This window comes from Gadus chalcogrammus, chromosome 9, assembly GCF_026213295.1.
Source record: "Gadus chalcogrammus isolate NIFS_2021 chromosome 9, NIFS_Gcha_1.0, whole genome shotgun sequence".
Classification (NCBI taxonomy): Eukaryota; Metazoa; Chordata; class Actinopteri; order Gadiformes; family Gadidae; genus Gadus; species Gadus chalcogrammus.
The window spans coordinates 6,125,968-6,152,909 of record NC_079420.1 but is presented as its reverse complement, the minus strand read 5'-3'; the positions used below and the strand labels follow the sequence as shown (position 1 = coordinate 6,152,909).

Below are 26,942 nucleotides of genomic sequence, written 5' to 3'. Positions count from 1 at the left end.
CAGAACACACTGTTACAAAATGTACTTTATTAATCCAAGACAGGACATTTGTGAAAAAATGTCAGTCGTTTTAATATCTTAAGATGTATCAAGAAAAATCCAAATCAGAATCGTAGAACTTTCTCAGCAGTCCATTTTGTTTCTCCTTTTCTCCGGTGCTGTTTCAGAAAACAAAAACAAACATTTCAATTAAAAGAGTGCTTCCTTTATACCCTCACACTCATCAGTGAAGGTTTGTATCGTGATCACCAATGTCCTCTTTCTTTGATACCACATTCATTTCCAATCCCTGAATGTACCGGTGGTTTGCAGTAGAGGCCAGTCGGTCTGCAATCTGAGTCTCAGCCTCTCAAAGGACCCCACATCCTCCGGCCCGGGGGCAACCAGGGGCCCCAGAGAGGGGGCGGCGTTCCCCAGGAGACCAGAGGCCGTTATGCCAACTGGAGCGGTCTCATTCTCCTACACAGGAAATACGTGAGGAATGAACCACAGCATGTTTACAAGATACACTAGGTGTGGCCAAACTAAAAGATGGTAAGAAAGACATCAGCTACACACGCTACAGAAAGGGGGCCGTGTGCTTTGCCTTTCTGCACCCCAACCACGGTGAGCCCCCTATGGGCCTATGAGGTGAATTACAGTTTAGTCGCTACATCCAGGGCTTCACAGGCAGGCGGTCATGGCGGCTGTTTGTCACTGAACAGGGATTATGCAGATTGCTCAAGGGTACTTGGGTTAAGGCAGGGACCTTGAGTTAATGGCTTCCGCATGGGAACGCGTGACATGAATGTACACTCTGTGTACAGTCTGGTTTCGCCGACCATAGTGGATGAGTCGGAATCATGTTGATTAGTGGATGGATAAAATGCATATATCTGAATCAATATCATGTGATCCAGAAATAAGCAGTCGGCTAAATGAATGAGCGAGGGCTTCGAGAAAGCATAAGTTCTCGCTGTTTCGGTTAAAACACTTTAAAACTGCAAAAAATATATATATTACAATAAAAAATTATTACAATGGTTCTTAGGATCGTGTAGCATCTTCTCCAAGCTATCTTTGTTGTATACGGGGAATGGGTTAACCTAGCAATTCTAAGTGCTTGGCACTTGGTTCTATGAACATCCTCTCCGTACCGATAGCGACTCTGTTGTTTCAGTTTATTTTGACAAATGTAAGTCGCTTTGGACAAAAGCGTCTGCTAAATGCCCTCAACGTAAACGTAACATACTGGGGACACAAATGAATGCAAATCACTACGTCCACAGCAGTCGTGGTCACTTCTATGAACGTTGGTCCCTGCCAAGCATCCCCTTAGGCCCCCGCCAGGAACCCACCTGCAGCAGTACCAGCGTGTGTCCCAGGGCCAGGCCCTGTAGCAGGCAGGTGAGCTGCTGCCAGAGGCCCCCCTCCACCTGGCAGCCCGGCAACCGGGCCAGCAGCGCCAGACCCGGCTCGTACTGGTATCCCAGGGGCAGCAGGAGGCCCAGCACGGCCTGCACGACGCCCGCCGTGTCCCCGCAACCCTGGGGGGAAAAAGGGGACCGCAGGAGGACCGTCGCAATCAGAGGAGAACAAGCACGAACGCAAGCTGGGGATGGGAAGTCAAGTGGCACGTTTGGGGGGGGGATACGTGTCACGGATTTAAATGGGATCACGTGGGACCATCGCAGGCATGTAGCGGCACATACATGAACAAACACTTCTAACATAGGAAGTTAGAACTCCATTCAACGTTCCACGCATGCTTTGTCCTTGTGCCCTTTCCCTGACAGGAAGGGTATGACGCTAGCCAATCTGTCTAGGAGGGAAATACCTTCTTCAGTGGGATGGGAATGTAGTATTTGGACTGTGCTTCGTGTGGCTCCATGCTGTCGATGTGCACCACTAGTGTTTTTCTGTAGAAAACAATCATCACTTAGGAACTCATTTTTTCTACTGATTACCATGGGAGTATTATACAGGTTTTACATTTCCTCTTGATAAAGAGTAGAGTACGATTAAAGTGAATGTAAAGGTTTTCCTTAATCAAAAGAAACGTGAGCAGGTACTCACTCATCCTCTATGATTTGAGCTGGGACCGGCCCTTCACCCACCCACACCAGCAATACCCTGTGGGGAGCGCAGACACACAGCAAATAATGGAACCAATAGAGAAGGTACTGGGTTCAATCCCCGCTGTCCACAGCCAAGATACATGAGGCTGAACCTGCTTCTTAATGACATGCGTGTGTGTTTACTTTCTCACACCCTGCCTGTTCCTCAATGAAGTACCTGAATAAGTAGGTTAAAATAAGGTAAATAGTAATTAATAGGCTAGAGTCATACCGTTTGGAGAGAGATGCTGAGGTCAGCAGCGTGGCTGCCATGGAAAGATCCGGAACCAACGCCAGGCCGTTACGAATCTGGTGGGTGATCATGTGACATTAGGGAATTTAGGTCAGATAAGTGATACAGAATAAAAGGGTGTCATGAGGAAATTGCACTTGTATATATATAAATATATAATAATACATTCATGCATCTTGCACAGACGAATGCTGTACCTCGTTTTTCTCCATTTGTCCGAGCAGGGCAGTGAGGTTGTAGAGCAACGTCACGCTAGCCTCGTCCTCCGACTCTTTGAGGTAGCTTTCCCTAGTGAAATGAAAACCGTTCATGAGCGACGGAAAACATAACCGGATCACGAAGAGACATTTTTGTCCATTCTGTTCTCCATTCCAACGTTTCAATCATAAAAGTTGCAAACCAAATCAATGTATTAAACGCTACGTTTATAAATGAATAATAATATCGATACAATTATTATAATAACAATTGTACTATCTAGTCATTCTTAGCAGTCACTCTCATCCAAAGTGACTTTCATCACCTGAGTCGGGCCCTCTCCAGGGGCCCGGGGCCGTGGGCAGGGCTGAAGCGTGCGCAGCCGTCCGGGCACTCCACGGCGTCGGGGAGAAGCAGAGCGCTGCGGAGGGACGGAGCTACGCGCCGAAGAGGCTCGGGCCACACTATCTCCTCTTCCTCTTTCTCCTCCTCCACCGTCTCCTCCTCCCTCTGGGCGTCCCCTCCAGCATCGCCCTCGGGCCCCTGGGAGCCGCCCTGCTGGGCCGGCCTGCGGTTCTTGGAGCTGGGCTCTTCAGGGAAGGGGGCAGCTGTGGAGGGGCCAGGGACGGGATGGGGATGGTCGGTTGAATGGCTTGGGGTTATAGGTTATCGGTGTACACTAGGGCTGTCAGTTAAACGCGTTATTAACAGCGTTTAAGCAATCCAATTTTAACGGCGTTAATTTTTTTATCGCGCGATTAACGCAAATTCATATTTAAAAAAAAACAAAGAAGCAGTAGCCTGACTGCTATGTTCAAGGCAGTATGTTTGTATGTTCATTGTTTAATTGCACTATAGGCTTTTTTTTGTATCTTCCTGTTTTGATCAGTATATGCCAATGTTGTTATCAATAAAAAAATTTGCACAAGGCAAGCCGATGCACTTCTCCATGTTGATAAGAGCATTAAATTTAGTGTACACTGAAAAGGTTTTCATGCGTGGCTCAAGAGAACAAGTGCGCAAGACAATTCAACATTCAACTGAATGTGGGGCCCTCATTTGGATAAAGGGGTTGACAAATTAGCTTTACTTGACAACAATGTGTTTTTTGTTTGTTAGAAGCAATTGACAAAAGAGAAACAGAATGACCCTTTGATCAAGTTCCTGGTACATGCACGAAATTAGAAATGAAGACCGTTAAAGCCAGTCATAGAAGTGTGGCTAGTAAGTGGGCCTATAACTACATTACCAGAAGAGGTAAGTTAAGCGTTCTGAACTCTAGATGGATATCTAGAATTGGTGTCGTATAGACATGTATAATCGATCTCTAAAAGAAGTAGGGGGAAAAGTGGGTGTTGAGAAGACATACCTGCATGCTGCAGACAGGACCAGTACTTCTTATGAATTGCCCGGGCACTATGTATGGACTCAAGTGCACTAAAATAGGAAAGACAAACACAAAACAGTTTTCATCTAAATGTTAAAACCTTTAAAAAATGACAGTAGGGCTGCTCCATAATGGGAAAAATCATAAGCACGATTATTTTGCTCCATATTGAAATCACTGTTATTCAAACGATTATTATCTTTGAGTATGAAAACATGTTGTAATTATACAGCATGTCTCTCCGAATTTCTTTTTTGTAACTGAGAACTGGAATTTCGCCTTTAAGAAATACACAAAATGGTCAAAAAGAAAATGTTCCAATCTAAATGATATAAAAATATGTATCCAGCTGGTCTGCCCTTTCTATAAAACATGAAACGAAAAAAAAAAAAACGAACGACTCGATTATGCTAACTGTGTGATCGTTTGACGCCAAAAAAATCGATATCGCGATCAAAATTCGATTCATCGGCCAGCCCTAAATGACAGCGTTTAAAACTCTCATTCCCGTTATGCAAAACTGGCATCTCTGATAGGTTAAAGGTCGTACCTTTCACAGGCACCACCGAGTTGGACCGGACGTGGGGCGGGATCGCCTAGCAACGTCTGGACAGTCTGGCACACCGACTGAGCCAGAGAGGTCAGGTTGTACCCTCCCTGCGATAAGTCAGCAACAATGTGTGTCACTAATGCAGTACAATGCAGCACAGCACAGCCTCTTTTTAGTTATGTCGGAAATAGCAGAGAGTGTGGAACCAAGTGTAGAGGTTGATCGGACGGGACAAAATGCCGATCAAATGATCTTGTTTCGGAATAAAACAAGAGAACATAACAGCATGAGAACCGAAATTAACACTAAATACTAGAGGACGACATGAGTCAACATGAGGTTTTGATACTAAGGGTTGGGAAGGGAAACAGTAAAAGAGTTCTTGACGAGGAGGAGACATTTGCAGGAGAAAGAGAAGAGGAGTATGCGCTGACCTCCAGAACGGCACACACTTTGCCGTCGGCTAAGTTCATGAGGAGGTGTGCGAGATGGGCGAAGATGTCCGGTGTCGCAGACATGTGACCCTAAAAATACGAGACAGAACACTTTAGGGCCGTTTTATGCCTTATGGTTTAATGCTCAGAGACACTGATTTACTTACTTGTACAACATCTCGTTAACAAAATTATAAATAACTTGAACACTTTATGCACCAAATCTTTTAGATTCATACTTTCATTTTGCCACAATATTTTGTTTTTTGCCATTATCGCTGCTAAATGTTATTTTGTTCACTTGGTAGATTACTCGTGCCTTGGTAAGACTTCCACTGTACAGAAGATATTGAGGTTCGCTAATGAATCCTTGTATCGTACCATGTAAAACATGTCAACGATACTGATCCACACATCTATGGTTCAAGATCTCACCTCAGGGTCACCGATGGCTGAGTCAAAGCCAGCGCATATGAACACCAAGTCTGGGCTGAACTGAAGGAAACCACAAAACAAAACACATAACACATTTGAACATTAGGCTTCAGGGGGTAACAAGCAAAGTGTGAAAAAGTGGTTGATTTTCTCACCTCATACGCAACAGGTAGGAGAACGTGAAAAAAAACTGCTAAATAGTCACTGTTCCCCATTCCCACCTAGAAAAGGTGTTAGATAATGAAACATGTTTTACACAAACATACCAAATTGTAAATGTATTATTATTTTTACAATAAACAAATAACAATTCATCTTCAACATATACTTTTCTTTATGGACATGATATGGTACACTGCGGATGACAGTTGATTTGTTTTGTTAAAAGGTTAAACAGTTAATAATTTCAAGTAATCTTTATCAAGATCAGGTTATCTTCATTGGCCTTTAAAAGTGAGATAGTTCCAGCCAGGGTTCCCTCACAGCAAGAGAGCCATACAATAAAAGACAAAGGTTTTCCCAACAGGAGACTAATCAATCCAACCCGATGTGTTGTTTGTGGCTCACCTTGTTCCAAGGCACATTCACATTGAATCCAGCTCCTTTCCCACTCCCCACACTGTCAAAGTCTGACTCCTTCAGGTTGGGCCAGAAGCTCTGATGCTCATAGCGGTGCCAGGAGAAGTAAAGCACACTGGGAAATGTCAACAACAACAAACAAACAAACTGAATGGTGAACGGGCTTAATGCAGCATGATATAACGATGACTCTTGTTTTAAGATCTTTATGTCTTGAGATTAGACTGCTTACTACATAATATCATATCAATAAAAAGGAATTCAAATATTTGTGGACTCAGTAGCTTACAACCAGTGTGTGAAATACGGGGGAGTCCGGGGGAAAAGCCTCAAAAGCAACATTTGGAGGGGGGTCTCAAAATGTATCAGAAACAAAAAAATATATATATTATTGTCACTAATGGTCACTTAAATGTTTTTAAGCTCACCATGTCCAGTATTCAGATTTCAAAATATTTATTCACAAATAGCTTATTTTTTTTGCCGAGCGGTGCCAGCGTATGCAAATTAGCCATGTTCGCCAAAAAGAAGAAAGACATAATGTTGAAAAGTCATACTAAAAACGGCTAGCAAGCGAAAGCTAAACCAGAGTGCATCACTCACACACTTTGGGTCTATTCTAACTTAAGGTAAGAGGCTATCTTTTAAATCTTTGCAGTGACGGAAATGCGATGATAGAACTGGGACATAGGGTGCACTGTGCATAAAATGAGTGTGTGCGACTGTGCGCGTGCATGTCTTTTCCCGCTTCGGCAGACTGCATGGTTATGAAGGCCTTGTGGTTGATTGTGGTCTTAGTGAAGCAGCCTAGCCTTGGAGTTGGCGAAGTTGGAGTGATTGTTTACGTGCGTGCGAGAGCGAGACAGAGAGACTGCGCGAGAGAGAGAGAGCGCACCTGCCGTGGTGATGTAAATGTTGTTGTTGTTGTGTAAAATGTTGTCAGCATCCGCCGTGGTTGGACGAATGCTTTGTGAATGTGTTCAATGATGTATCTGTCTAATCGTATTTGCTGTAGATGGATGGTTCAACAATGTCACACGATTGGTCATACTGCAGGCTCTCATTTGCAAGTGCACTGATTGCGTGCCAGTCTCCGATAGGCTATACCTGGCATTTATGCAGTTGTTGATTGCTCTTCTAAGTGCCCCAGATTGGTGCCAATTATTGTCGTTTGTTGTTTGCAGGAGGCTGCAATGGCTAAAGTTTTGCTTTACGAATAGGCTACTATAACATATCGGATTATTAAAGATTGTTGTGTGCTTGTGTGCTTGTTGTCATGTAGGCTATAGACTGATTGCATCCATTAAATATTGTAATGTTGTAGGCCTACTGCATATTGGGAATATAATTCATTTATAATTACATTCTCTCACTTCTTGCTATGCCATCGCATATTATTCACTTGAAAAACCATCTTAGATGCTCCAATATTGATTCATGTATGTTGTTTTGGATAAAAGCGTCCGCTGAACTGACTATATACAAACGGTCTGACTCTAACTGTCTAAGTGATGAGATTTGACCGTTTGTAAGACAATACAAATAAAACCCTCACCTTGGGTCATCCTCGAAGCAGTACTGGACACCTTGTCCATGGTGGACATCCCAGTCCACGATCAACACCCTGGTCCAAACAAAACAACACTACCAAGTTATGGAAACTTTATTTCCTACAGACAGACAGACGGATCATATTTGTATCCATTACACAGGCATGTACAGGAAAAGTACAGGATTGGATAGAGGAACAAGAGGAAGGATATTTTTAATTTCACCTCTTTGCCTTGTGGTGTTTTTTGGCGTATTGAGCTGCGATGGCCACATTGTTGAACACACAAAACCCATTGGCGGCACTGGACTGACTGTGGTGCCCTGGAGGTCTGGATTCGAAAGGTTGTATAAACCATGTTAAACAATGTGATACATAGAAACTTAAAATGACTGGCTTATGTGAATAAACCATCACTTTCCGATCTCACCTGACCAGTGCCATGCCGTTCCTGACCTTCCCCGTCATAACGTTGTCCACAAGCTGCAGAGTGGCACCGACAGCCAGCTTGGCACAGTGGTAGATGTTCTGCAACGGTAAAATAAGGTCAGAGCACCTCCTAGTGGTAGATCTGTGTACTGAATGGGGCTCATACAACTCGTTACTGTGCAGTAGTAGACCTACAAAAGAGTCCAAAAATAAACTTCCCATAAAGATACAACTTTTAATAATACTATTTATGACTCCTATCCTAAACTTTTACACATAGGCCGATAAATTGTACGCTTTCTAAATGTTCTAGACTACTTTAATAACACTTAAAATAGTGCTTGTTGAACTCATATGAACTGAAACCAAGAGTGTCCTTGGAGGGGTCATTTGTAATTTCTGTGAGATATAAGTTGGCATTCAGTCCAAGGGACGGCTATCTAATGCCTAACTATCTCAGTGAATGTTCATAATTAAGCAAGCTTTTGGGAAATGTTTCATCCATGTTTGACTAAAAGCAAGCAATATTATTTGAATGTTTTAATTATCGACTTTCAGTTCGGCCTCCACGTGATGCAAATTACTTTAAAGATCAATCAATATCCATCCCACACAATGAAATGGCTTTAAAAATCATAAATTCCTTAAAGAATTCCTCATACTAACTAACCGGGTGGAAGTAGACGTCGCCGTACTTCTGGGTGAAGGTCATCAGCTCTTCGAGGTGCATGTACGGGGTCTTTTTCACAGCCTCTAGATACTCCTCACTGTTAAATGGACCCAAAGCACATTATGACACAATATCTTCGAGGTATTTCTGGTGTTTAAGGAGGGTTTGGGGGCTGTTAGCTTTAACCTGTGGGCCAACAGGATCTCTGCATCCGTTGCCTCTCGTACGGGGATGGAGACGCACCGATCAGCAAGACCGCTCTTCACCAAAGCTTCATAGCTCACTATCAATCGCTCAGGAACCTCGATTTTACACACCGGGCTGTGTGGGCAAAGCAAAAGATTACGTAATGCATAGATCGATCACAGTTTGATCAGGTGAAATTGATGCGCTGCCAAATTGCGTGTGTATACTCATGTAGCCTACTCACTCAACCCAGAGGAGTTTATATTTGGTCATCTCTTCATCGTAGATCAACGCCGTTCCCATCTTCATCGGATGAGTTGGATGCGACACTTAGTATCCGATTTATTGCACAGGAAACACGTAAAATAGACAGAAATCCTTTCAGTCAAGTCCAGTTGTTTATCCCCCGAAATTGGTTCTGCATGGAAGATCAACTACGTGCCTGTTACCTTCAATGTAATCTACTATTAAATATACTTTATACTGAATACCAAAGTTCACTGAAATCCCCGTTGTATCGTGGAGCCGTATGCAGATCAATGCAGATCAAACTTTGACCGGCGGAGACATCTTTGTTATGTCACGTGACACGTTCAGAAATCCCACATCAGCCTCAGCACTCACAAAGTTCGCCAACAAGACGCGCGCTGATTCAAACACCGCTTCCGCGTCCGGCCCCAGCGTGGTCTGGGACTCTGGAAGAGCCGATACCTGATATTTCAGCATCAGCAAGTGAACGGAGTTGAAAGAAGTGCAAATTTCTAATTTCTGCAACTGGATATAGATGTAGGTGCATGTGTGTCTTCATGTCGAGTGGAAAACGTTTTGCATTGCAAACAAAAATCAATATTCTGAAAGCAAAAATGTGCTAGATATGTTGGAGAGAACAATATTGTTTGTTTTGGAATAATCTGCTTGCAAACCAAAAAAATGGACAAAGGAAGTGCATGAGCATATAACAACACAGCTGTTAATACACACATACATAATAAACCATAAAAAAAAAACATGTTAACAATTGCATACTCATAATAGAGTTGTGATATAAATAACTATTTTCTTAAGAAACATAACACAGGTTTGCCATTGAAAAGACATTTCAGAATTGTATCTTTAAAAATATTTTTATTAAACACAAAGACAGCAAAAACAAAACACTATAATAACAGATCACATGAAATGTGGGGCTTATTTCCAGATCCAGTCTCAGACTGAAATGTAGTAGTTGATCAATGTGAGACTAGGACCCCAGGGACCGTCCAACCAACCACGTTGTGACATTGTATCCAAATATCAAACAAAAAAACAGAATACAAAGATGACGGATCATAAATCCAACATCGGCTTCAAAACATGCTAAGATAACATTAAACACTTGGGATTTAGTCTATTTTCAGTGAGTCACATTTCTTTTGAACTATTGTAGTACTTGGTTCCAGTACATTCCGACTGAACCCATCATGGGACACATAAAGTCAACGGGACAGCAACAGGAATGTCTGAGTCAGGGTTGTAATGTGAACTCTACGACGGCATGTTGGCCTGCTACGCCACATCAATCCTCTTCGCCTTCCTCCTCCCCTCCTCCTCCTCCCTCCCCTTCTCCTCCTCCTCCCCCCTCCTCCTCCTCCCTCCCCCCCTCCCCCCCGCTGCCATCCGCCGTCTCCTCCTGAGTTCTCGTGGGAAAAGCGGAGCTCTTCTCATCTTCCCCCTCCCCGTCTCCTCCTCCTCCTCCTCCCTCGGCCGGCGCCTCCTCGCGCGCCTTAGACCCCCTCTGACTCCTCCTCTTCCTGGTCCTCCGCGACGGGCACTGGAGGAGCAGGGCCTCCCTGCACCTCCTCCGGAAGGAGGAGTCGCACGCGGCGTACAGCAGCGGGTTGAGGCAGCTGTTGAGGTAGGCCAGGCACGTGACGTAGGGCTGGGCGGCGAGCAGGGCCTGGTCCAGGGAGCAGGAGTACGGCACCAGCCCCAGCTCCAGCAGCAGGTCCGCCGTCTTGTTGACGTGCAGCGGCAGCCAGCACAGGAAGAAGGCCAGCACCAGGCTGACGATGACCCGCAGGAGACGCCGCTGCCGCCGGCGGTCGGGCCGGGGCCCGCGGCCGAAGTGGCGGCTCAGGAGGTGGGCCAGCGAGCAGTAGCACGCCAGCAGGACCACGAGGGGCAGGAGGAAGCCGATCAGGGTGGACTTCAGACTCAGGGCGGCCGCCCACCACAGCTTGGCCCGCTCCCGCTCGGGGTACGACAGGTCGTCGCCGATCAGCACGGAGTAGTCCATCTGGCAGGAGAGCAGGACGTCACCGCCGGGGAACGCCGACGGCTCCGTGGGCCCCGGCGTCCAGTCGTAGTCGTAGTCGGCGTCGGCGTCCTCCCCCAGCTCCACCTCTATGACGGAGCGCAGCAGGAAACCGGGAAGCGCCAGAACCCCGGCCAGCACCCACACTCCCCCCAGCACCCAGCGCGTCCTGCCGGGGCGGCCGTTGGGGGCGTGGTGGCCCGAGTGCTGCCGCCCAATCAGCACCCAGTAGCGCTCCACGCTCAGCATGCTGAGGCTGAACACGCTGGCGTACATGTTGAGCGCCGTCAGGAAGCTGCTGACCTGGCAGAGGGGCTGTCCGAACGGCCAGTGGTAGCCCAGCGCCGTGTACGCCGCCCACAGGGGCAGAGTGACCAGGAAGCACAGGTCGGCTAAGGCCAGGCTCGCGATCAGGGAGTCGGTCAGCGAACGGGGGGGCCGCGGGGGGGACGGAACGGAGGACGTAGGAGGGGCTCCGCCGCCGCCGCCGGGTGTGGCTGTGTAGCGGCCGAAGGTCCCGTCGAGGCGGTCTCCACGGAGACCCCCACCGGAGCGGACGTCGTATCGACTGCTTAGGAAGATTTTGCCGAGGAACGCTCTGCTGATGGCGGTCGCGGCGCCGGTGGTTCTGGAGGTCCGCCCGGCCTTCCTTCCCTCAGCCCGGTTCAGGTATGCCCAGAGCACCAGGCCGTTGCCCAGGCAACCCACCAGGAAGGCCAGTAGGTAGACGGAGGGGATGATGGAGTAGGACGGGGACCAGTCGGTGTAGTCGCACTGGGGGGGTGCCGGGGGGGGGGGGGAGGGGTAGGAGGAGGAGGCATACCCTGGGTCGGACATATTGGTCTCCATCGGTAGATCCGACTTCTATCGCAGAAGGTGTGCCATTGAAAATGTTGGAGTTGAGAGGCCAAAACCGATGATCCAGAATAAAGATGAGTAGCTTGGCTGTGTTTATATATATCTGTCTTCTGGGATACAAAGAAACGTTCTCCTTTCTATTAAATTTCTTTCTTCATTTTTTCTCACCAATTATATCAATCTGGGGACAGAGAGAAATAACCAGATTAAATGACTGCTACATCTTTCTCAGAAACACGTCGTCCCATCCAATGATACAGAGTGTAAACACACATGCGTGACATGCATAGATACATACAAGATACAACCTTTTAAAACAAATGTCACTCCCTATTCCACAATTGAGCACTTAAATGTCGGCCCTATTCATCACCTGAAACTACATGAGCCACAATTATCAAGGAATTGATGTTTATATGACACCTACCTCATCAGTGTTCTGCGTAGCCTCTGTATCATCTTCCTTTTCACTACTGAAGGCGTGACTGTAACCCACGGCTCAATATATATAGCAGTGCAACTTTCCCTCTCTCTCTCTCTCTCTCTCTCTCTCTCTCTCTCTCTCTCTCTCTCTCTCTCTCTCTCTCTCTCTCTCTCTCTCTCTCTCTCCCATGCAAGGACCACCCCTACAGAACTTACGAGATCTGCATACGCCCCCCCCCCACCCACCCAACACAAACACTCACCTCCCGAGACAGACAATAACCCCCACCCCCCCCACACACACTGACATACAGTCACCCCTACCAAGATACACACAGACGCACTCACACACACACACATAGACACACAGAAGCACTCTTCTATTCATATTCTATTCACACTCTTCTAAACAATCTTTGCACACACACACACACACACACGGCAAACATAAGAGGGCATCTTTGCAATTCAGAGACAGAAACTCCCTTAGAAAAAGAAAATGGGGTACGCATACAGTATGTAAATGGTGCAAGCTAAGAGACACAACTTCAAAGATTTCAGCCAACTTGAGTTGACCTGACTGATCCGATCCCTATGTGTCTACAGCACAACAAACTGAAACTTACTGAACAGACAACAAACAATCACTATAAATATGTGCTCTGTCCCTCAAGATATATTGCTTGCTTTTGTCACATGATCGGCCAACAGCCTCAGACACTGGAATATGCGTAGGCAGGATACACACTATCAAGCTCATATCGGGGTAATTAATATGACCCATGAAGACACTTAATATCCTTAATAGACAGGCAGACGGACAGATGGTTAGATTCACGGACAGGAAGACTTTGTATGCCGGTCACTTTGAGAGGACATGGGTACAAGCTGATGAGCCCTGTTTGTCAACAGGAAGTGGCTGGTTTCCAGCGAGACAAGGGGTTACCCCAAGATGAACCTGACGTTATTGGACCAGATGTTGTTCTAAAACATTCCACGGTCTTCCCTTACACTGGAGATTGGCGGTAAACACAAACAAGAGTGAAAGGCTAAGTCAATACTGCAGTCTGAAAGAAGGAAAAAGTAAGACCTGGGAAACAATGTTTCTAGCCACGGGTTGTCATGGGAAAGCCTCTGGGAGTGGATGCAGTTAAACAGGAGCCTAGATTGGGTCATCTGGTTTCACAATGGAATTAGGGTTTTATTGCCAGCCCCTTATAATGTACATAGTCACAAACCAATGCGTTGTGTTCAACATGAAATTAATGGATTGAATGTGTAGACTTTTGTAGTTATATACACACAGTAGGCCTATGTACATAATTCTCTCTTGCATACAGAACCCTCTTCATTTATTTATTAGAAGCTTATGATGTATTTCTTGCTGTGTGTGGTTATATTTATGTCTGGAGGTAAAAAATCGGTACAATGCCTTCTATTTTAATGCGGTTCCTATATCTCTCAGCTGTAAGTCCAAAAGAGTTTTAGTTTATATATCTGAAGCAGGCCTAACTGAGCGTTCACACCAAAAGCTGTGAACGTTAGTTAATGGATGAAGAGTGAAAATGAGTTCTTTGTTGCGCTGCCCTTAAAGAAATATGAACTCAGCATTTTCTTGATATCCACCACAGACAGTTACAGCAGTATCACTAAAAAGTTACAAAGAATAAGATAAGAATTTGCATACATACAGAGATATTGCCCGTGGCATAGCGCAAGTTCCACAGAAAGAAACCATCCAGAGATACTATTGCTTAATTCTTAACACCGTTGGGGGTACAAAATAAACCGTCATGGAAAAGCCCTCTGTGGCTCCAACGCTCATCATTCTTCTCGTCTGGGTGGCGATGACACAAGGGGACCTTCAGGAAAAGCTAGTCCCCGCCTGCCGTAAGTTTCTGTACATGAGCATGCTGCCACAGGGAAACCAAGGCCCGCGGCTGGAGCTGATCTGCCAGTACTACAATGGGAAGGCCCGCTTTGTGACTCTGTACGACACGCTCCACCGGATCCCCGTCTATTCTGCCTACACCTTCAAGCGCTCCGACGGTTCCCGGAAGGTCGACGTTCCTTGGATGTATGAGCCACAGGTGGTCTATTGGAGATTTTTTCCTTTTAGTAGTTTACTTATGTATTAGTATACGATAATATACTGATTATTTTTGTGTACCTTTTTTGAAATCATTCAGTGAACCTGTTGCGCATCATGACTAAATCTCATTCTAAAACGGCCTCAACCGACACAATAACTTCACAACCATGGACTTTATTAGGATGTCATTAAGGCATCCGTAACCCAAGTGCTTGAATACAGGTCAACTTTCCCAAAACGTAACGGCTTCTCCCCTCAGCTTTCCATAGCCACGGGTTCACGGGACATGGAGCAGTTCCCTCAGAGGGACCTCCACCGGAGCGCTGACGACGCTCAGGCGGTGCTGGAAGACTACCGGGACACCGTGGACATCGTGCGTGGCCAGCTCAACCCGGACCAGCACCAGAGCGAATTCGACGACCAGGCGGCGACCTACACCATGACCAACGTGGTCCCGCTGATCAAGGAGTTCAGCGAGGGCCCCTGGGCGGCGCAGGAGAAGGTCACGCGCCAGCGACTCAACAACTACTGCCGGGGCACAGCGTACGTCGTCACCGGAGTGTTGACCTCGGGAAGGGCCCTTCGTCGCTTCGACGCCGACCGCGTGGCCGTTCCCGACTATGTGTGGTCGGCGTACTGCTGCGACGACTACGACTGCAACGCGCCGTACCACGAGTTCTCCCGGTTCCCCGCGTTCGCCTCTCTGGGGCGCAACAGAAGGCTGGACAATACGGTGGAGGAGACGTCCGTCCAGCAGTTGGAGGACTTCATCAAGAGAGCGACTGGCAAGAAGGTCAATATTTTTTATAAGGATTGTAATTGATAGAGCTGGCAATTTTGTTTCATCTCTAATATTCACACTAAATAATAATGCACTGTAATTAACTGCAATGCCATAATTGGCTACTGCTTCACAACTGGTGTTATCCAGTTTATGGCATGGTTTACTTACAGTAGTAGGGCTGCATGTAATACCAAATATAGAAGAATAGTTTGACATTGTGTCGTCCCACCCACTGCCCGACTCAGCCCTTGTCTGATACTGGAGTACAGAGGAAGGAGAGGAACACAACTTGTATCATCTCCTGTATTTACAATTCAGTCATGTCTGCGTGGACTATGTTTTATTTATTCCCCCCCACCTTCTAAGTGTATCATATAGTTATATAACTCTGTATAGACAATTGAGTTGGATGAATCTTCTTTACCTCCTTTCTGTAAGGATGTTGACATGTTAGCCTATTTGCACAAGATGTGGCCAGTCCCACCTAGCACCACTAGGGGGAGCTCACCCAGCATTATGTCATAGTGCTAAAAATTAATCACCATTTTTATTGTATGAAATTAACCACATTGTGAAGAAATATGTCAGGGCAATCACCATGAATAAATAAATGTCAATCTCACTCTTAGTACCTCATTCAACATTTAATAAACTCTCCAATCCAGGCAAATCAATTTACAATCATAAAAAGATTTCTATACAAGTAGCGCCCATGATATTCGGTGCAGTATGACGTATTTATATTTGAATGAATTAAACTTTTTCAAAAAGGACCAAGTGTCAATCAAGTAATGCCTAAGAGCATGTAGCCCAAATAAAAAACACAATTACAAAGCAAAGAGTTAAAACTGCCGGATGAAAAAGAAAAAAGGAGTTGAATAAATTGCTGCTTAGTCGTCTTGTTGAATAGAATCACAGAACATTACTTAAAAAAGGGGGGACTTAAGTTCACCTAGAACCCCCCCACACACACGCACACACACGCACACACACACACACACGCACACACACGCACGCACACACACGCACACACACGCCACACTCACGTCAGTAAGTCGCCACAGTGCCCGGCTGCAGGACAGCTTGTAACAGTGGTCCAGTTCCTCTCGTCCTGGAGGTCAGTTGAACCACGTGGTGTTGAGCTGGGTCTGGTTCTTGATGCTGGTGTCCATCTTGAGCACCTCCCGGATCGCCATGGTAGCGTAGGTGGAGGGGGGGAGGGAGAACTCCATGCGCAGGGCTCGGTACTTGCCCTCTGTTAGGGTGGGGTCAGAAAAACAAACAATTAGGCCAAATAATGAATGAACGAATAATGCATGTAGTGAATAATGTTTATCAATGGAGGACTTTCCGCTGTGGTCAAAGGGTTAGGGACAGTATTTATTTATGCGCTTAAATGTTTTCTCCTTGGTCAAATGAAACATCTTTCACAGCTGTGAGGCAACAGCGGAGATGAATGAAGGCGTGACTATAATTTTCAGTAAGAAAACCTTAGAAAAGGACGGATCATTGATCCCTACGTTCCTATCCTATATCCATGATTCCCCAGGACTTGTAGTGAACATCCTAGGTGTAGCTCTGGGAAGCACACGACAAACCACAGTTGACCTACCGGTGTTGAACACTGGGCCCGGTTTGTCCTCCAGCTTCTCCACGTCCGTGTGCACCAGGGAGACTCTGGGGTCATCGTACTGGATCACCTCCCTGGTATGGAGGAACAGACAGACACACTTTATATACACACACACTACACTGGAATATAACTAACCAGATCTCAACCTTACTAGACCATAAACGGGACTTGCCAACAGTTTTTTTTATAGTTGCCTCCTTCTGACCCAGCTTTGTCAATATAAAAACTAAGAGCAGGAATGTTAAAGACAAATAAAATGATAAGGGAACAAGGAGAGACCCAGGTGCATAGAGTATGGATGATAAGTGTAACAGAAGGGGAAGTGTAGTTTAATATTACTATGATGATCAGGTACTTCTGTGTTTTCATGTGTATTGTTGTCATGCCGTTCTGTGTTGCAAACATAGCTGTAGAACAGTAAACTCATAAATAAGATGCATAACCCTTATCTTCTAAATGAGCTGCATCTGAATTTGGTTGATTTTGAAGCGTCTGCTCAAATTACAATCATCATTCAAGCAGATGTTTTTAAGTGTTAGCAAGCTAAGTCTGAGTAGAATCAAAATATAGCATCCAAATCAGAGTAGCTCCAAAAAGAAACAGTTTAGTGCTGCACCTTGAGCGCAGAGTAGCGATAAGAATCGCAAATACAAGATTAGCATTTTTATCTATTTTCTTTTGTTATGACTCAAACGGTAACAGTCTGTGAGACCAGAGAGCAATTGGTGAACCAAGGGTGGGCTTGTTTAATAATGCATCTGGGGAGTGGGGCGGGGCTTACTGACCAGCTGACGTCACTGGGCCGGATGACCACGCGTCTGTAGGCCCCGGCCAGCGAGTAGTCCTTCACCTTGTGCCTCATGGTGTCGATGTCTAGGCCGTCGGCCGTCAGCATCTCCCTGTAGCCTTTCCCCACTGTAACACAACCAGGGCCTCAGCAACTCGTTCACAACATGCACTTTGTACACTTTGCAAGATCATCTTTGCTGCTTGAAAACATCCATTTTAGTGGAATTTCCATTTTTGTTTTTACAAGCACTGGTCGTCCTTTTTAGAAGCTAAAATCCTTTTGTTAAAATGTAAGCAGAAAATGGTTTGCCAACACTTGGATCGGGCAATATTTGGAATCTACCTTTTTACTAAAGCGAAGATAACACCAAGGTTTACTTCAGACGGAAGGATTGGAAATATCCAAAACAATATGATATCCTGAGTATAGCAATATGCCCCGAGTTTCGCAATATGTCCTGAGTTTATCAATATGTCCTGCGTCTCTACAGAGATCTTACCATGGTGGGAGGGGTAGATGACGTCATAGCCAGGCAGAGGCATGACAATATCATGGATAGAGAGGCCCTTTGCTTCCTCTGCAGATAACATGTGTGCTGTGCCTATAGACACAAGAGAAGTAATAGCAAGTATTCAGGATTAGTGTTTAATCTGAACTGAAGACGGAGTCCACATTGAGTTTTCCCAACCGGCTAGCGTGTAGAACCAAGATGGCCGCTAGGCGACCAAGGCCCATGACGAGGAAGCCGAACTGAGCAGTGCTTACCTCCTTTCAGCACCAGGTCGCCCTCCACCGCATTCAGGCCGAAGGCCTCGATCCTGCGGCTCACCATGGTGTTCCACACCACGCTTTGGTAGCTGTGGATGTACATCAGGCGGTTGTTACGCGGGATCTGGAGGGACAAATATAAAAAAAAAAAACATCGGTTACTGAGAAGCCAGGAGAACAACGCTTCAAAACACTTTATCTGGAAAGATCTTATTGTAAAGGGAACAAAGCTAATCTCAAAAACGTTTTAACCGTTGTATGCTTATCCCGTTGCATTGCCTCTCTGAAACTACACATATTTAGCTCCAACCAGTTGCACAATACAGCTCTTAACACAAAGACGGATATCTAGTATCTACATTTACAGAGCGAGTGATCAGAGATCACTTGGTCCAGAGGGTGGGCCGGCTCTGAGAGGGGCTGTTGAGAGTCCTTTTGCCAGGCCGCTCAGGTCCTAATTGAAGACCCACCAGTCCGAAGGCGGTGATGACGTTCTTCTTGCCGTACATGCAGAGGCCCCGCAGGAGCTGGCCCTCCACGCAGCGCTTGACCGGCAGCTTCTTCAGGGCGGCCTCCGGGTCCTGGGACTTGGCCCACTCCTCCCGGCACCGCACCAGATAGCCCTTCTCCGCTGGAGATGGGGGGGGGGGGGGGGGGGAAGAGAGTGTTAAGGACTACATCCACGTTTACTGCACGACGGAAGGAACATCTCTGCCTCCCCCCTTTCTTCCCTCCCTCCCTCCCCCCCTTCCCAGTTACCTCCGGGTCTCGGCTTCAGGATGAGGTCAACCACCTCGCTCCAGTCATTCCTCAGGATGGCCCTGGAGAGATAAACAAGTCCACAGTGAACAATTTGGCCTCAACAATAAAGCGTTACACAATGTAGTAAAATGACGCGTCACACACACACACACACACTTCTCCCATGCAAGTGTTCTTCAGATTTGTATCTGACGTATCTGAAGAACACTTGCTTCGCGGGGCAGAAGACATGGACATCGTGCAAAATCATGAAAATAAATAGCCCATCAATAGGTGCAGGTTTGGCTTTAGAATGTGCCATGGACTGCGAGGCACAAAACACTTCAGTTTGACCGGGGGGCTCTTACTTTCCAACCTGGTAGGTGGGCACGGCGGTGGTGCCGAAGCGCTGCATGCCGTAGTAGTTGATGAAGCCCGTCTCCTTCAGGGACTTCAGGGCCTGCTCCACCTGCTCTTGGCTTCCCGAGATGTTCCTGATGTCACGACACAAGACGGAGGTTTTACACTCCATCCGTTCTGAACAGCGGGATACACTACAGTGACAAGGAGGACGAGGAGAACGATACAATGGAGGCGGGATAGTCTACAAAAATTATTGGTTGGATGTTTCCGATGTCTCCAGTCTAGCTGTAGGCATCCTAACGAATACCTGCTCCTTAAGAACCAGCATTTAAATTTACAGCACGTCCTTAATATTTAAAATATGATGCTCAGACAATGACCGTACTCGCTGCATTGTGGTTGATGACACTCCACCAAAATTGAAGTTAGTAGCAGCGCTAACATAACCCATCTGAAGTGAACACCCTCATGAGAAAAGCCCTGCCATCCACCAACTATTCAAGGTCACCAACACCCTGGTAAAGGTCATAGCCCCGACACAACCAGTCTGCACCGACCTGAGGACCACGGTGAAGTGATTGCCCTGGAGCTCCCCGAGCTTCAGGGGATGGTTCTTGTAGCAGAAGTTCCCCAGCTTGAAGTTATTCAGGCACTTGTTGAGGTGAGACAGTCGCTCTGCAGTGATCCTGTGGAAGGAGATGGATGGTTACCTTGTGCCGTGGAAAGTCAAGTCAAATCATTACACTTATCACACCACCAATAACGTACAAAGAGGGAGGGAGTGTTGTGGTCCTGTATAGATCTAAAGACTCACCTGAGAACGGCGATCTCTTGTACGGTGATGGCCCGCTTGTCCTTGGTTCCCATGTAGGAGAAGACATTCGGTCTGAGCCTGGAAAGACAAGCACGCTTAGGAACCCGTTCTTGGTCCATTTTGTGCACTTTTTAAAGAGGGGGACAAGGGTCTCCACTAAACTGACTCGACAAGGTTAAGGTTCAGCTCTGACAAATTAATAGAATACAATGAATATTGGATGTTGTTTATCCATCTCCTCTATACGTTTTTTTTTTATTAAAGTCATTTCCCATAAGCCCCATTGCCCATCTTTTTAAAAACACCTTTGGTTACTCTGTGGTATGAAACTCATGTCACAGAGAGGCAAAACTGGTGGCAAGTAGAAGGACCATAAAACCTTGTTTTGCTTAATAAATGCTGGGAAAACCAACATGAGTGGTAAGGAATAGTTTCCTTTTCCAGATCTTGTGTTGAAGGATGAATGAAGTGCAGTGGGGGGGGGTGGGGCGGGGGGGGTCCACACCTGAGGAACTTGGAGAGAACGTTGATGGAATCCATAGTATCCTTGTTCTCCTTGTAGAGCACGAAGTGGCAGAAAGCACCGCGGTTTTTGGGCCAGGAGTGTTTCCGCGGTGCTTTTAATGGAGACAAAATAACAGGTTATCAATGGTCAGAGCTCAGAACCCTTTTAGAAGCAACATAAATGAACAGCCACTTGACTGTAGTTGCATTAGGCTGCTACGGCCCCGGATACAACCAATATTGGAAACAAAATAACTTCTTAACCACATTGATTAAAAGCAGTACAGCGTACCCAAGCACACTCACGCTTTTAGGGAAAAGCGTTTAAACCCATGTCCATTCTGACTGCCAATATGATTTTCACCCGTTGTTTGAAAGTCATTATTTAAAAAGAAAACTGCTTCCTTTGTGCCGAGTGGACATCAAGTTCTTACCTGCTGTGGCTCTGACCTCTGCCCCCCACCAGGGAACAGCAAGGGGATGACAGAAACACGTTACTAAATAAAAGCTGCTCACACATTTCTGTCCGTGTTGGAGGGGGCAGGCCGTCGAGAATGAGATGGGCGTGCAAGGGCTGGCGTGGCAGTGGTTGGTATCAGAATACACAACTCGGGGTGGGGGATGAAGTAATATGAGGTGCAGCACATTAACCCAGGTCAATAAATAAATCCTCTGCAGGAATAATTATGTTCTAACGATGCTAATAATTGTGTTTACTTTTCATGCTAAAAACTTGACAATTTGAATTTTGTAACAAACCATGGATACCACTGATTCTAAGTAATTTCAACTCTATTGTAAGGGCATAGCAATGTCTAATCTATCAAGGCACACGGTTTTGTTATTAATTTCCATTAAAGTTTGTACTCTGTGGCCCGAAATCTTCAAACTTGTGGCTCAAAGGTATTGCAGTCGAAGGTGGAGGACATTTGAACCACTGCAAGACATGTAAGCGCTTGGCTTGACACCAAATCGAGCTTTCCAATGAGAATCCTGAACCAAATCACTGCAACATGCAGGTATGTCATGAGACACATGGTTCTCTTCTGCATGCATGGCATCGTCTTGTGCTAGAGGCGCCCGTGATGACAACATGCACGAGGGCAGAGAAAGCCAAGCTACACGTTCAAGAACATGCACCAAAACACCAGGAAACGACAGGAAATAGTTATCAAATGTGACATGGACAGGTTTTTCCATTGTAGAAAAGTGCTATAAAAATCATTTTCCTTTAAATTATTATTATTATTTTTAAAGTCTAACTATGAAGCTAAATCTCAAAGTGTTGCATACATTCAAAGGTAGGAGTATGGGTGGCAATATACCATTACACATTAACTCCTACCGGCGCCGTGGCTTAGATGGTTAAAGCGCCTGTCTAGTAAACAGGAGATCCTGGGTTCGAATCCCAGCGGGGCCTTTTGGCATCGACGACCCGGCTCAACGCAGATAATGAGACCGATTGAAACAAACAATAGCGATAAGTCTGATATTTAAACTATATCGTGCATTCTTTCATATCGGCATATAGAAGTGTTTAGGCACATAGGCCTAAACACTTCACACAGCCATAAAAAGCATTTCATTTAGTGAACATTTTGTACTGGAGATGCAGGTTGTTTGCAAATTTGAGAAGGATAGGCCTAATTAATCGTTTAATTTTACTTAAAATTGTGAACATAAAAAGTAGTTTGTGGATATTTGTAAAGATTTGCTTTTGCACATGAACGTGTAGCTATGTGGTACCCGATACATTTATAACATCAATACACAGGCCTACAATAGAGTTCAAGTTTCTCCACTCAAGAGGTGTAAATTGTGTGCGGCAATGAATTAACCTTTATTTTTAGCGAGTGGTATAACCCACTGCTGCCTAAATCCTTCTACATTATTCTACTTCATTTTGAAATTGTTAACATTTTCACCGTCAAAGTTCTGCGTCGAAATTCCCCTTCATTCTCTATACATGCCATCTGAAATGCCAACATACCCATCCAAACCACTGACACCAGCTAGCCCGTTACCCTTTCCAGAGGCCTAGTGGATGTCCATTCACGTGGACCCTACTCCTGACCGGTCTATTTACCTGCCAGGGCCTTCTTGCCCGCGGCATGGTAGGCCACGATGAACTTGTGAGTGTCCCGCTCCTCAGTCTTTGTCTCCAGACCGGGGAACTGGGTCTTGATGGCCTTGTGGATCTGGGTCCGCTTCTCTTTGGTGTCGTCCACGACCTACCGATGACAGGAGACACACCGGCTTCTCATTCTCTTACCGCAGAAAACAGTTTAGCCAAATAAAAAAAATGGGCGAAATGTATTAAAATTGATCATCTTGATGAACTGCATGAAACCTGGCCACCAGTATGTTAGGAAATCCCTCAAATGTGCATCCACCTGTGGAAATAGGGCACCCTTGTTGCCAAGCACACACACACCTCTATGGAGACGTCGCCCTCCTTGTTCTTAAACAGCTGCAGTTCCCCCAGCTCCTTCTTCTGCTCCTCGGTCAGGACGTCAAGGTCTTCTGCTGCGGGCTCAGGCTCTGGGGCCTCCTACAACACAACCTATGTGTGAGCATCCCGCATCGTTTCATCTGGGCCTGCACTTAATCGCTCAATCCAGATGTCGAAGGATACATCCATCTTAAAGGGCCAGAGTTTGCATGACTTGCAACTTACTTTTATGAAATACTGCACACACAATATATATAATAACAACATGCATATATATTATGGAGGTGTAAGTAGTGGTTTGGAGTTGCACATTTACTATAAATGTGACTAGTGTTTGGTTGGGCAATACATTGCTGCTCCAGTTTGATATCGAAAAATAATGGAAGGAGTCTTTGTAAGTATGTCATTCATATCAAGACAACTGTTGATCCGACCATCAACCTCACTCTTCGCGAGTATGTTGCCGAGGACAAATGGAGGCACAGTGTAGAGGTTGTTTGGATGAGCGATTCACAAAAAAGCTGCAAGCAGCAATACCAGAGACCAGGCATTCAGCTTGTTCCGAACATTTCGAATGGGCACTGCACTAGTTAGTTCAAAAGTGACACCTCACCTCTTCCTCTGGAGGAATGGATAGGTCATCCAACTGCACAGTCTTGCCTTCTCTGTTGATCTCATGAACAACAAAGTCCGAATATCTAAAACACAAAAAGCATGATTAGGTTAGGTATTTCAATGGTTTAACATAACTACATACTTTTAACTTCTGGTTAGATCTTACCTCTCCTTCAGAATACCAGAGAATCCCTTATGCTCGCTGATGAACTTGAGAATTCCAACATCCAACTCTGTCAGCCCATGTTTCATCATGTCCGCAAAGGTCTCTCCATCCTCCTCCTCCTCCTCATCTTTGGGCATTTCCTCCTCCTCATCCTCATCATCTTTGACTGGATGTTTGGATTTGCCTCCATTATTATCATTAACCCTGGGTTTCTTCGAAGGCACAGCCTCCCCCTTCTCCTCCTCGGGACAGACGCGCTTTTCACCTCCTTGGACAGGGACCAGTGCGGGTTCCGTTTCTTCCATGGTCACCCAAGTTAACAAACCAGTCAACCTATTAAAATGAACGACGGTAAAAGTTTGATCGTTGTAGCGACAGCATACTATGAGGCTGAAACACTGCCATATTGTTGGCATTCACTTACCGTTATAGAAATTAAAAACACAGGCTCGGATTCAGAAGGAGGAAAAGAGTTCTTCCCCACACAGAACGGCCGTTGCAAATCCAGCGATTGATTAGAGGTAAGAACTACAAAACAAGGGTTAACGGATATAGAAAACATTAACGCTGTTGTCAAATCGTCGGTCACGCAGTTCAACGTGTGGTGTCAACAACGCACCGGGCCAAGCTAACGAGCTAAATTTAATATCGCAAGCAGAAAAGTGTAGTCAATCGTAAGTGCATATAAAATATGCATGAGCGGCTTGTTTTTGATAGCATACCATCTACCTACTTGTGGCGGATTAAAGAGCAGTGCGCACAGTGAACGGAGCCAGATTTCCCTTGCACGTGTACGATTAATTCCGGAAACAGATCAGATCCCGCCCTAAATCCCGCCCTCTACAAGGCTGCCAATCAAATTGCAGCACCGTCTAGCAGTTTCACCAATGTTTGGGACCATGCTAGCCTTATGAAATACTTACCGAGTATCTTTTGTATGATATCTAAAATAAAAAAATGAAGTGACGTGTAAAAATTGGTTTATAAATTATCGATGCACGTAGACCTGCGATTTGTTGATGCAGCCCTTGGAACAGAAAAGTCAGTTCTAAAAATTGTAGCCTACTCCCTAATTGAACAAGTAGGACTGTTAGCGGTCGGTCTTCTACCGGCGCCGTGGCTTAGATGGTTAAAGCGCCTGTCTAGTAAACAGGAGATCCTGGGTTCGAATCCCAGCGGGGCCTTTTGGCATCAACAACCCGTCTCACCGTAGATAAAAATACCTATTGAAACAAACCATTGCGAAGAAGTCCGATATGTAAACTGTGCCGTGCATTCTACTTTGATTTATGCATTTAGCAGAGTAGGTCGTGGTTTTTCTGAAGATTATTTTGAAACGTCATGGCAATACAGCATAGGCCTAAACACATTACACAGCCCTACAAAGTGTTTCATTTAGTAAACATTTTGTATTGGAAATGCAGGTTGTTGCTGAATACAAGGAGGATAGTCCTAAAAATCGTTTCAGTTTATGTACAATTAAAAAAGTAGTTTGTGGATATTTGTAAAGATTTCATTTTGCACATGAATGCGTAGATATACCCAATACATTAACAAAATCAATACATTGACCTACAATGGCGTTCAAGTTTCTCCACTCAATATGCGTAAATTATGCCATGAATGAACGTTTTTCTCTCTTCTGGCGATAGAGGGAGTGCGCGTCCTTGCAAAGACAGGAGAGTGCGTGTGCGTGTTTTTCTGTGTCTCTCTCTGTGTGTGCGTATAGTAGCTGAGATTATAGTAGAGTAGAGTGGGAGAGAGAGAGAGAGAGAGAGGGAGAGAGGGAGAGAGAACCCGGCTCCCTCCGCTGAGCCACCCGCTCCGACTGAAGGGAAGAGGAGGAAACATGAGCTCCAGAAAAGGTGCGTATCTTTCAGCCCACGAACATATTTTCCCGTTTTGGTTACAGGCATGTGGAAGGAAATGGCGATACTTTAGCAGTGCAGTTACGCTGTATTGATTGAATTTGATTTTTGGTTAATGATGCGGGGACCCCAAGGGAAATCCCGTCTGACTGATATGTGCTATGTGTTATGCTTCTCCCCTGTCTCTCTTAATCCTCACCCGTCATCACTGTCACCATACATGTCATCCGAACCCGAAAGTGATGGCTATTCAAGCCAGAAAACGAAGGCCAAAGGGGAAGAAAGAAAAAACTGCTCACCATCGGAGGTAAGTGGGGCGGGGGTGGGGGGGGAGATGAAGTGTTTGAGGTTTGTTGTGTTGTGTGTGCATCAGCTCGTGACAGCTGGTCTGGCCATATGACGCTGGGAACGGGCATCGGTGCCGGTGCGTTGGCAGTGTGGGATATGGGTTCATGTTTGGCGAAAAACACATGGGCACACACACAAACACGCGAACGCGCGCGCGCGCGCACAAACACACACACACACACACACACACGCGCGCGCACACACACACACACACACACACACACACACACACACACACCGTGTGTGTGTGTGTAAATCCGAGGGTCTCTTATATCAAAAGCGCACCTACCAAGTTTATCTCTACATTTTCATTCGAGTGGTGACCTAGCATTGGAGGATACTTCAACTTGGATGGGGGGTCGTAAAGAAGATTTGCCAGATGTGACAGCTTGGCCTCGTTGCACTAATGACAGCTTTATATACAAATGGGCTAGGAGAGCGATTCTATCGACCGTTACAACCATGTTATTTAGCAATATCTCCCACGTAGTCTATTTAAAGTAGTGCAAAAAATGAAAATAATGTAGGCTATGTGGTGCATACATGCATACATGCGATCGCTCCCCTTTTGCTTGAAACACAAACCGGCGTCGGCAGCATGCATTCCCCTGCCGCATACAGCGGTCGGCGGCGTGTGTGCGCGTCAGCCGCAGTGGCTGTGTAA

At 45.8% G+C, this 26,942-nt stretch overlaps 4 protein-coding genes and 2 non-coding genes across 7 annotated transcripts; 3 read left to right on the top strand and 3 right to left on the bottom strand.

The window, feature by feature from the left end:
- Positions 1-7: 7 nt before the first annotated feature.
- On the bottom strand, positions 8-9,388 carry hdac10 (histone deacetylase 10). Its single transcript, XM_056598478.1, has 20 exons — positions 9,011-9,388; positions 8,767-8,901; positions 8,581-8,677; positions 7,912-8,009; positions 7,708-7,812; positions 7,488-7,556; positions 5,921-6,047; positions 5,509-5,574; positions 5,354-5,413; positions 4,919-5,008; positions 4,485-4,591; positions 3,917-3,984; positions 2,873-3,155; positions 2,547-2,637; positions 2,329-2,405; positions 2,056-2,112; positions 1,817-1,898; positions 1,338-1,526; positions 300-459; positions 8-158 (listed from the first exon to the last, which is right to left on the bottom strand). Exons 1-20 carry the CDS (start codon positions 9,073-9,075, stop codon positions 124-126), a joined length of 2,061 nt encoding a protein of 686 aa, XP_056454453.1. The 5' UTR covers positions 9,076-9,388; the 3' UTR covers positions 8-123.
- Positions 9,389-10,183: 795 nt separating this feature from the next.
- On the bottom strand, positions 10,184-12,387 carry aplnr2 (apelin receptor 2). The gene is made up of 3 exons (XM_056598736.1): positions 12,345-12,387; positions 10,420-12,098; positions 10,184-10,215 (listed from the first exon to the last, which is right to left on the bottom strand). Exons 2-3 carry the CDS (start codon positions 11,906-11,908, stop codon positions 10,184-10,186), a joined length of 1,521 nt encoding a protein of 506 aa, XP_056454711.1. The 5' UTR covers positions 11,909-12,098; positions 12,345-12,387.
- A 1,800-nt stretch (positions 12,388-14,187) lies between these two features.
- On the top strand, positions 14,188-15,270 carry LOC130389072 (endonuclease domain-containing 1 protein-like). Its single transcript, XM_056598735.1, has 2 exons — positions 14,188-14,430; positions 14,692-15,270. Exons 1-2 carry the CDS (start codon positions 14,188-14,190, stop codon positions 15,253-15,255), a joined length of 807 nt encoding a protein of 268 aa, XP_056454710.1. The 3' UTR covers positions 15,256-15,270.
- A 549-nt stretch (positions 15,271-15,819) lies between these two features.
- pus7 (pseudouridine synthase 7) lies at positions 15,820-24,882 on the bottom strand. Of its 2 annotated transcripts, none has more exons than XM_056599281.1 (17): positions 24,796-24,882; positions 24,487-24,590; positions 24,063-24,395; positions 23,895-23,979; positions 23,264-23,380; positions 22,916-23,060; positions 20,831-20,942; positions 20,326-20,403; positions 20,069-20,197; positions 19,517-19,642; positions 19,167-19,228; positions 18,878-19,038; positions 18,405-18,531; positions 18,139-18,240; positions 17,635-17,764; positions 16,829-16,920; positions 15,820-16,471 (listed from the first exon to the last, which is right to left on the bottom strand). In XM_056599281.1, exons 3-17 carry the CDS (start codon positions 24,365-24,367, stop codon positions 16,335-16,337), a joined length of 1,908 nt encoding a protein of 635 aa, XP_056455256.1. In that variant the 5' UTR covers positions 24,368-24,395; positions 24,487-24,590; positions 24,796-24,882; the 3' UTR covers positions 15,820-16,334. The 2 variants fall into 2 exon arrangements, with proteins under 2 accessions (XP_056455256.1, XP_056455258.1); XM_056599283.1 differs by having other exon boundaries at positions 24,785-24,873.
- On the top strand, positions 22,176-22,249 carry trnat-agu (transfer RNA threonine (anticodon AGU)). Its single transcript has one exon. It is a non-coding gene; the product is annotated as a tRNA-Thr (tRNA).
- Positions 24,883-25,172: 290 nt separating the features above from the next.
- trnat-agu (transfer RNA threonine (anticodon AGU)) lies at positions 25,173-25,246 on the top strand. The gene has a single exon. It is a non-coding gene; the product is annotated as a tRNA-Thr (tRNA).
- The last annotated feature ends 1,696 nt before the right edge of the window (positions 25,247-26,942 follow it).

Bases quoted from the DNA above. Each gene is read 5' to 3' on its own strand.
- hdac10 (XM_056598478.1), bottom strand. From the start codon at position 9,075: ATGAAGATGGGAACGGCGTTGATCTACGATGAAGAGATGACCAAATAT. The intron at 8,010-8,580 runs GTTAGTTAGTAT...TTACCGTTGCAG, and splicing joins GCGACGTCTACTTCCACCCG to AACATCTACCACTGTGCCAA. The intron at 1,527-1,816 runs GTATTTCCCTCC...TTTTCCCCCCAG, and splicing joins TTCCCATCCCACTGAAGAAG to GGTTGCGGGGACACGGCGGG.
- aplnr2 (XM_056598736.1), bottom strand. From the start codon at position 11,908: ATGGAGACCAATATGTCCGACCCAGGGTATGCCTCCTCCTCCTACCCC. The intron at 10,216-10,419 runs GCAGCGGGGGGG...TGATGGGTTCAG, and splicing joins TCAGGAGGAGACGGCGGATG to TCGGAATGTACTGGAACCAA.
- LOC130389072 (XM_056598735.1), top strand. From the start codon at position 14,188: ATGACACAAGGGGACCTTCAGGAAAAGCTAGTCCCCGCCTGCCGTAAG. The intron at 14,431-14,691 runs GTGGTCTATTGG...TTCTCCCCTCAG, and splicing joins CTTGGATGTATGAGCCACAG to CTTTCCATAGCCACGGGTTC.
- pus7 (XM_056599281.1), bottom strand. From the start codon at position 24,367: ATGGAAGAAACGGAACCCGCACTGGTCCCTGTCCAAGGAGGTGAAAAG. The intron at 23,381-23,894 runs GTGAGGTGTCAC...GTTGTGTTGTAG, and splicing joins CCATTCCTCCAGAGGAAGAG to GAGGCCCCAGAGCCTGAGCC. The intron at 18,532-18,877 runs GTGGGTCTTCAA...TTGTCCCTCCAG, and splicing joins TCATCACCGCCTTCGGACTG to ATCCCGCGTAACAACCGCCT.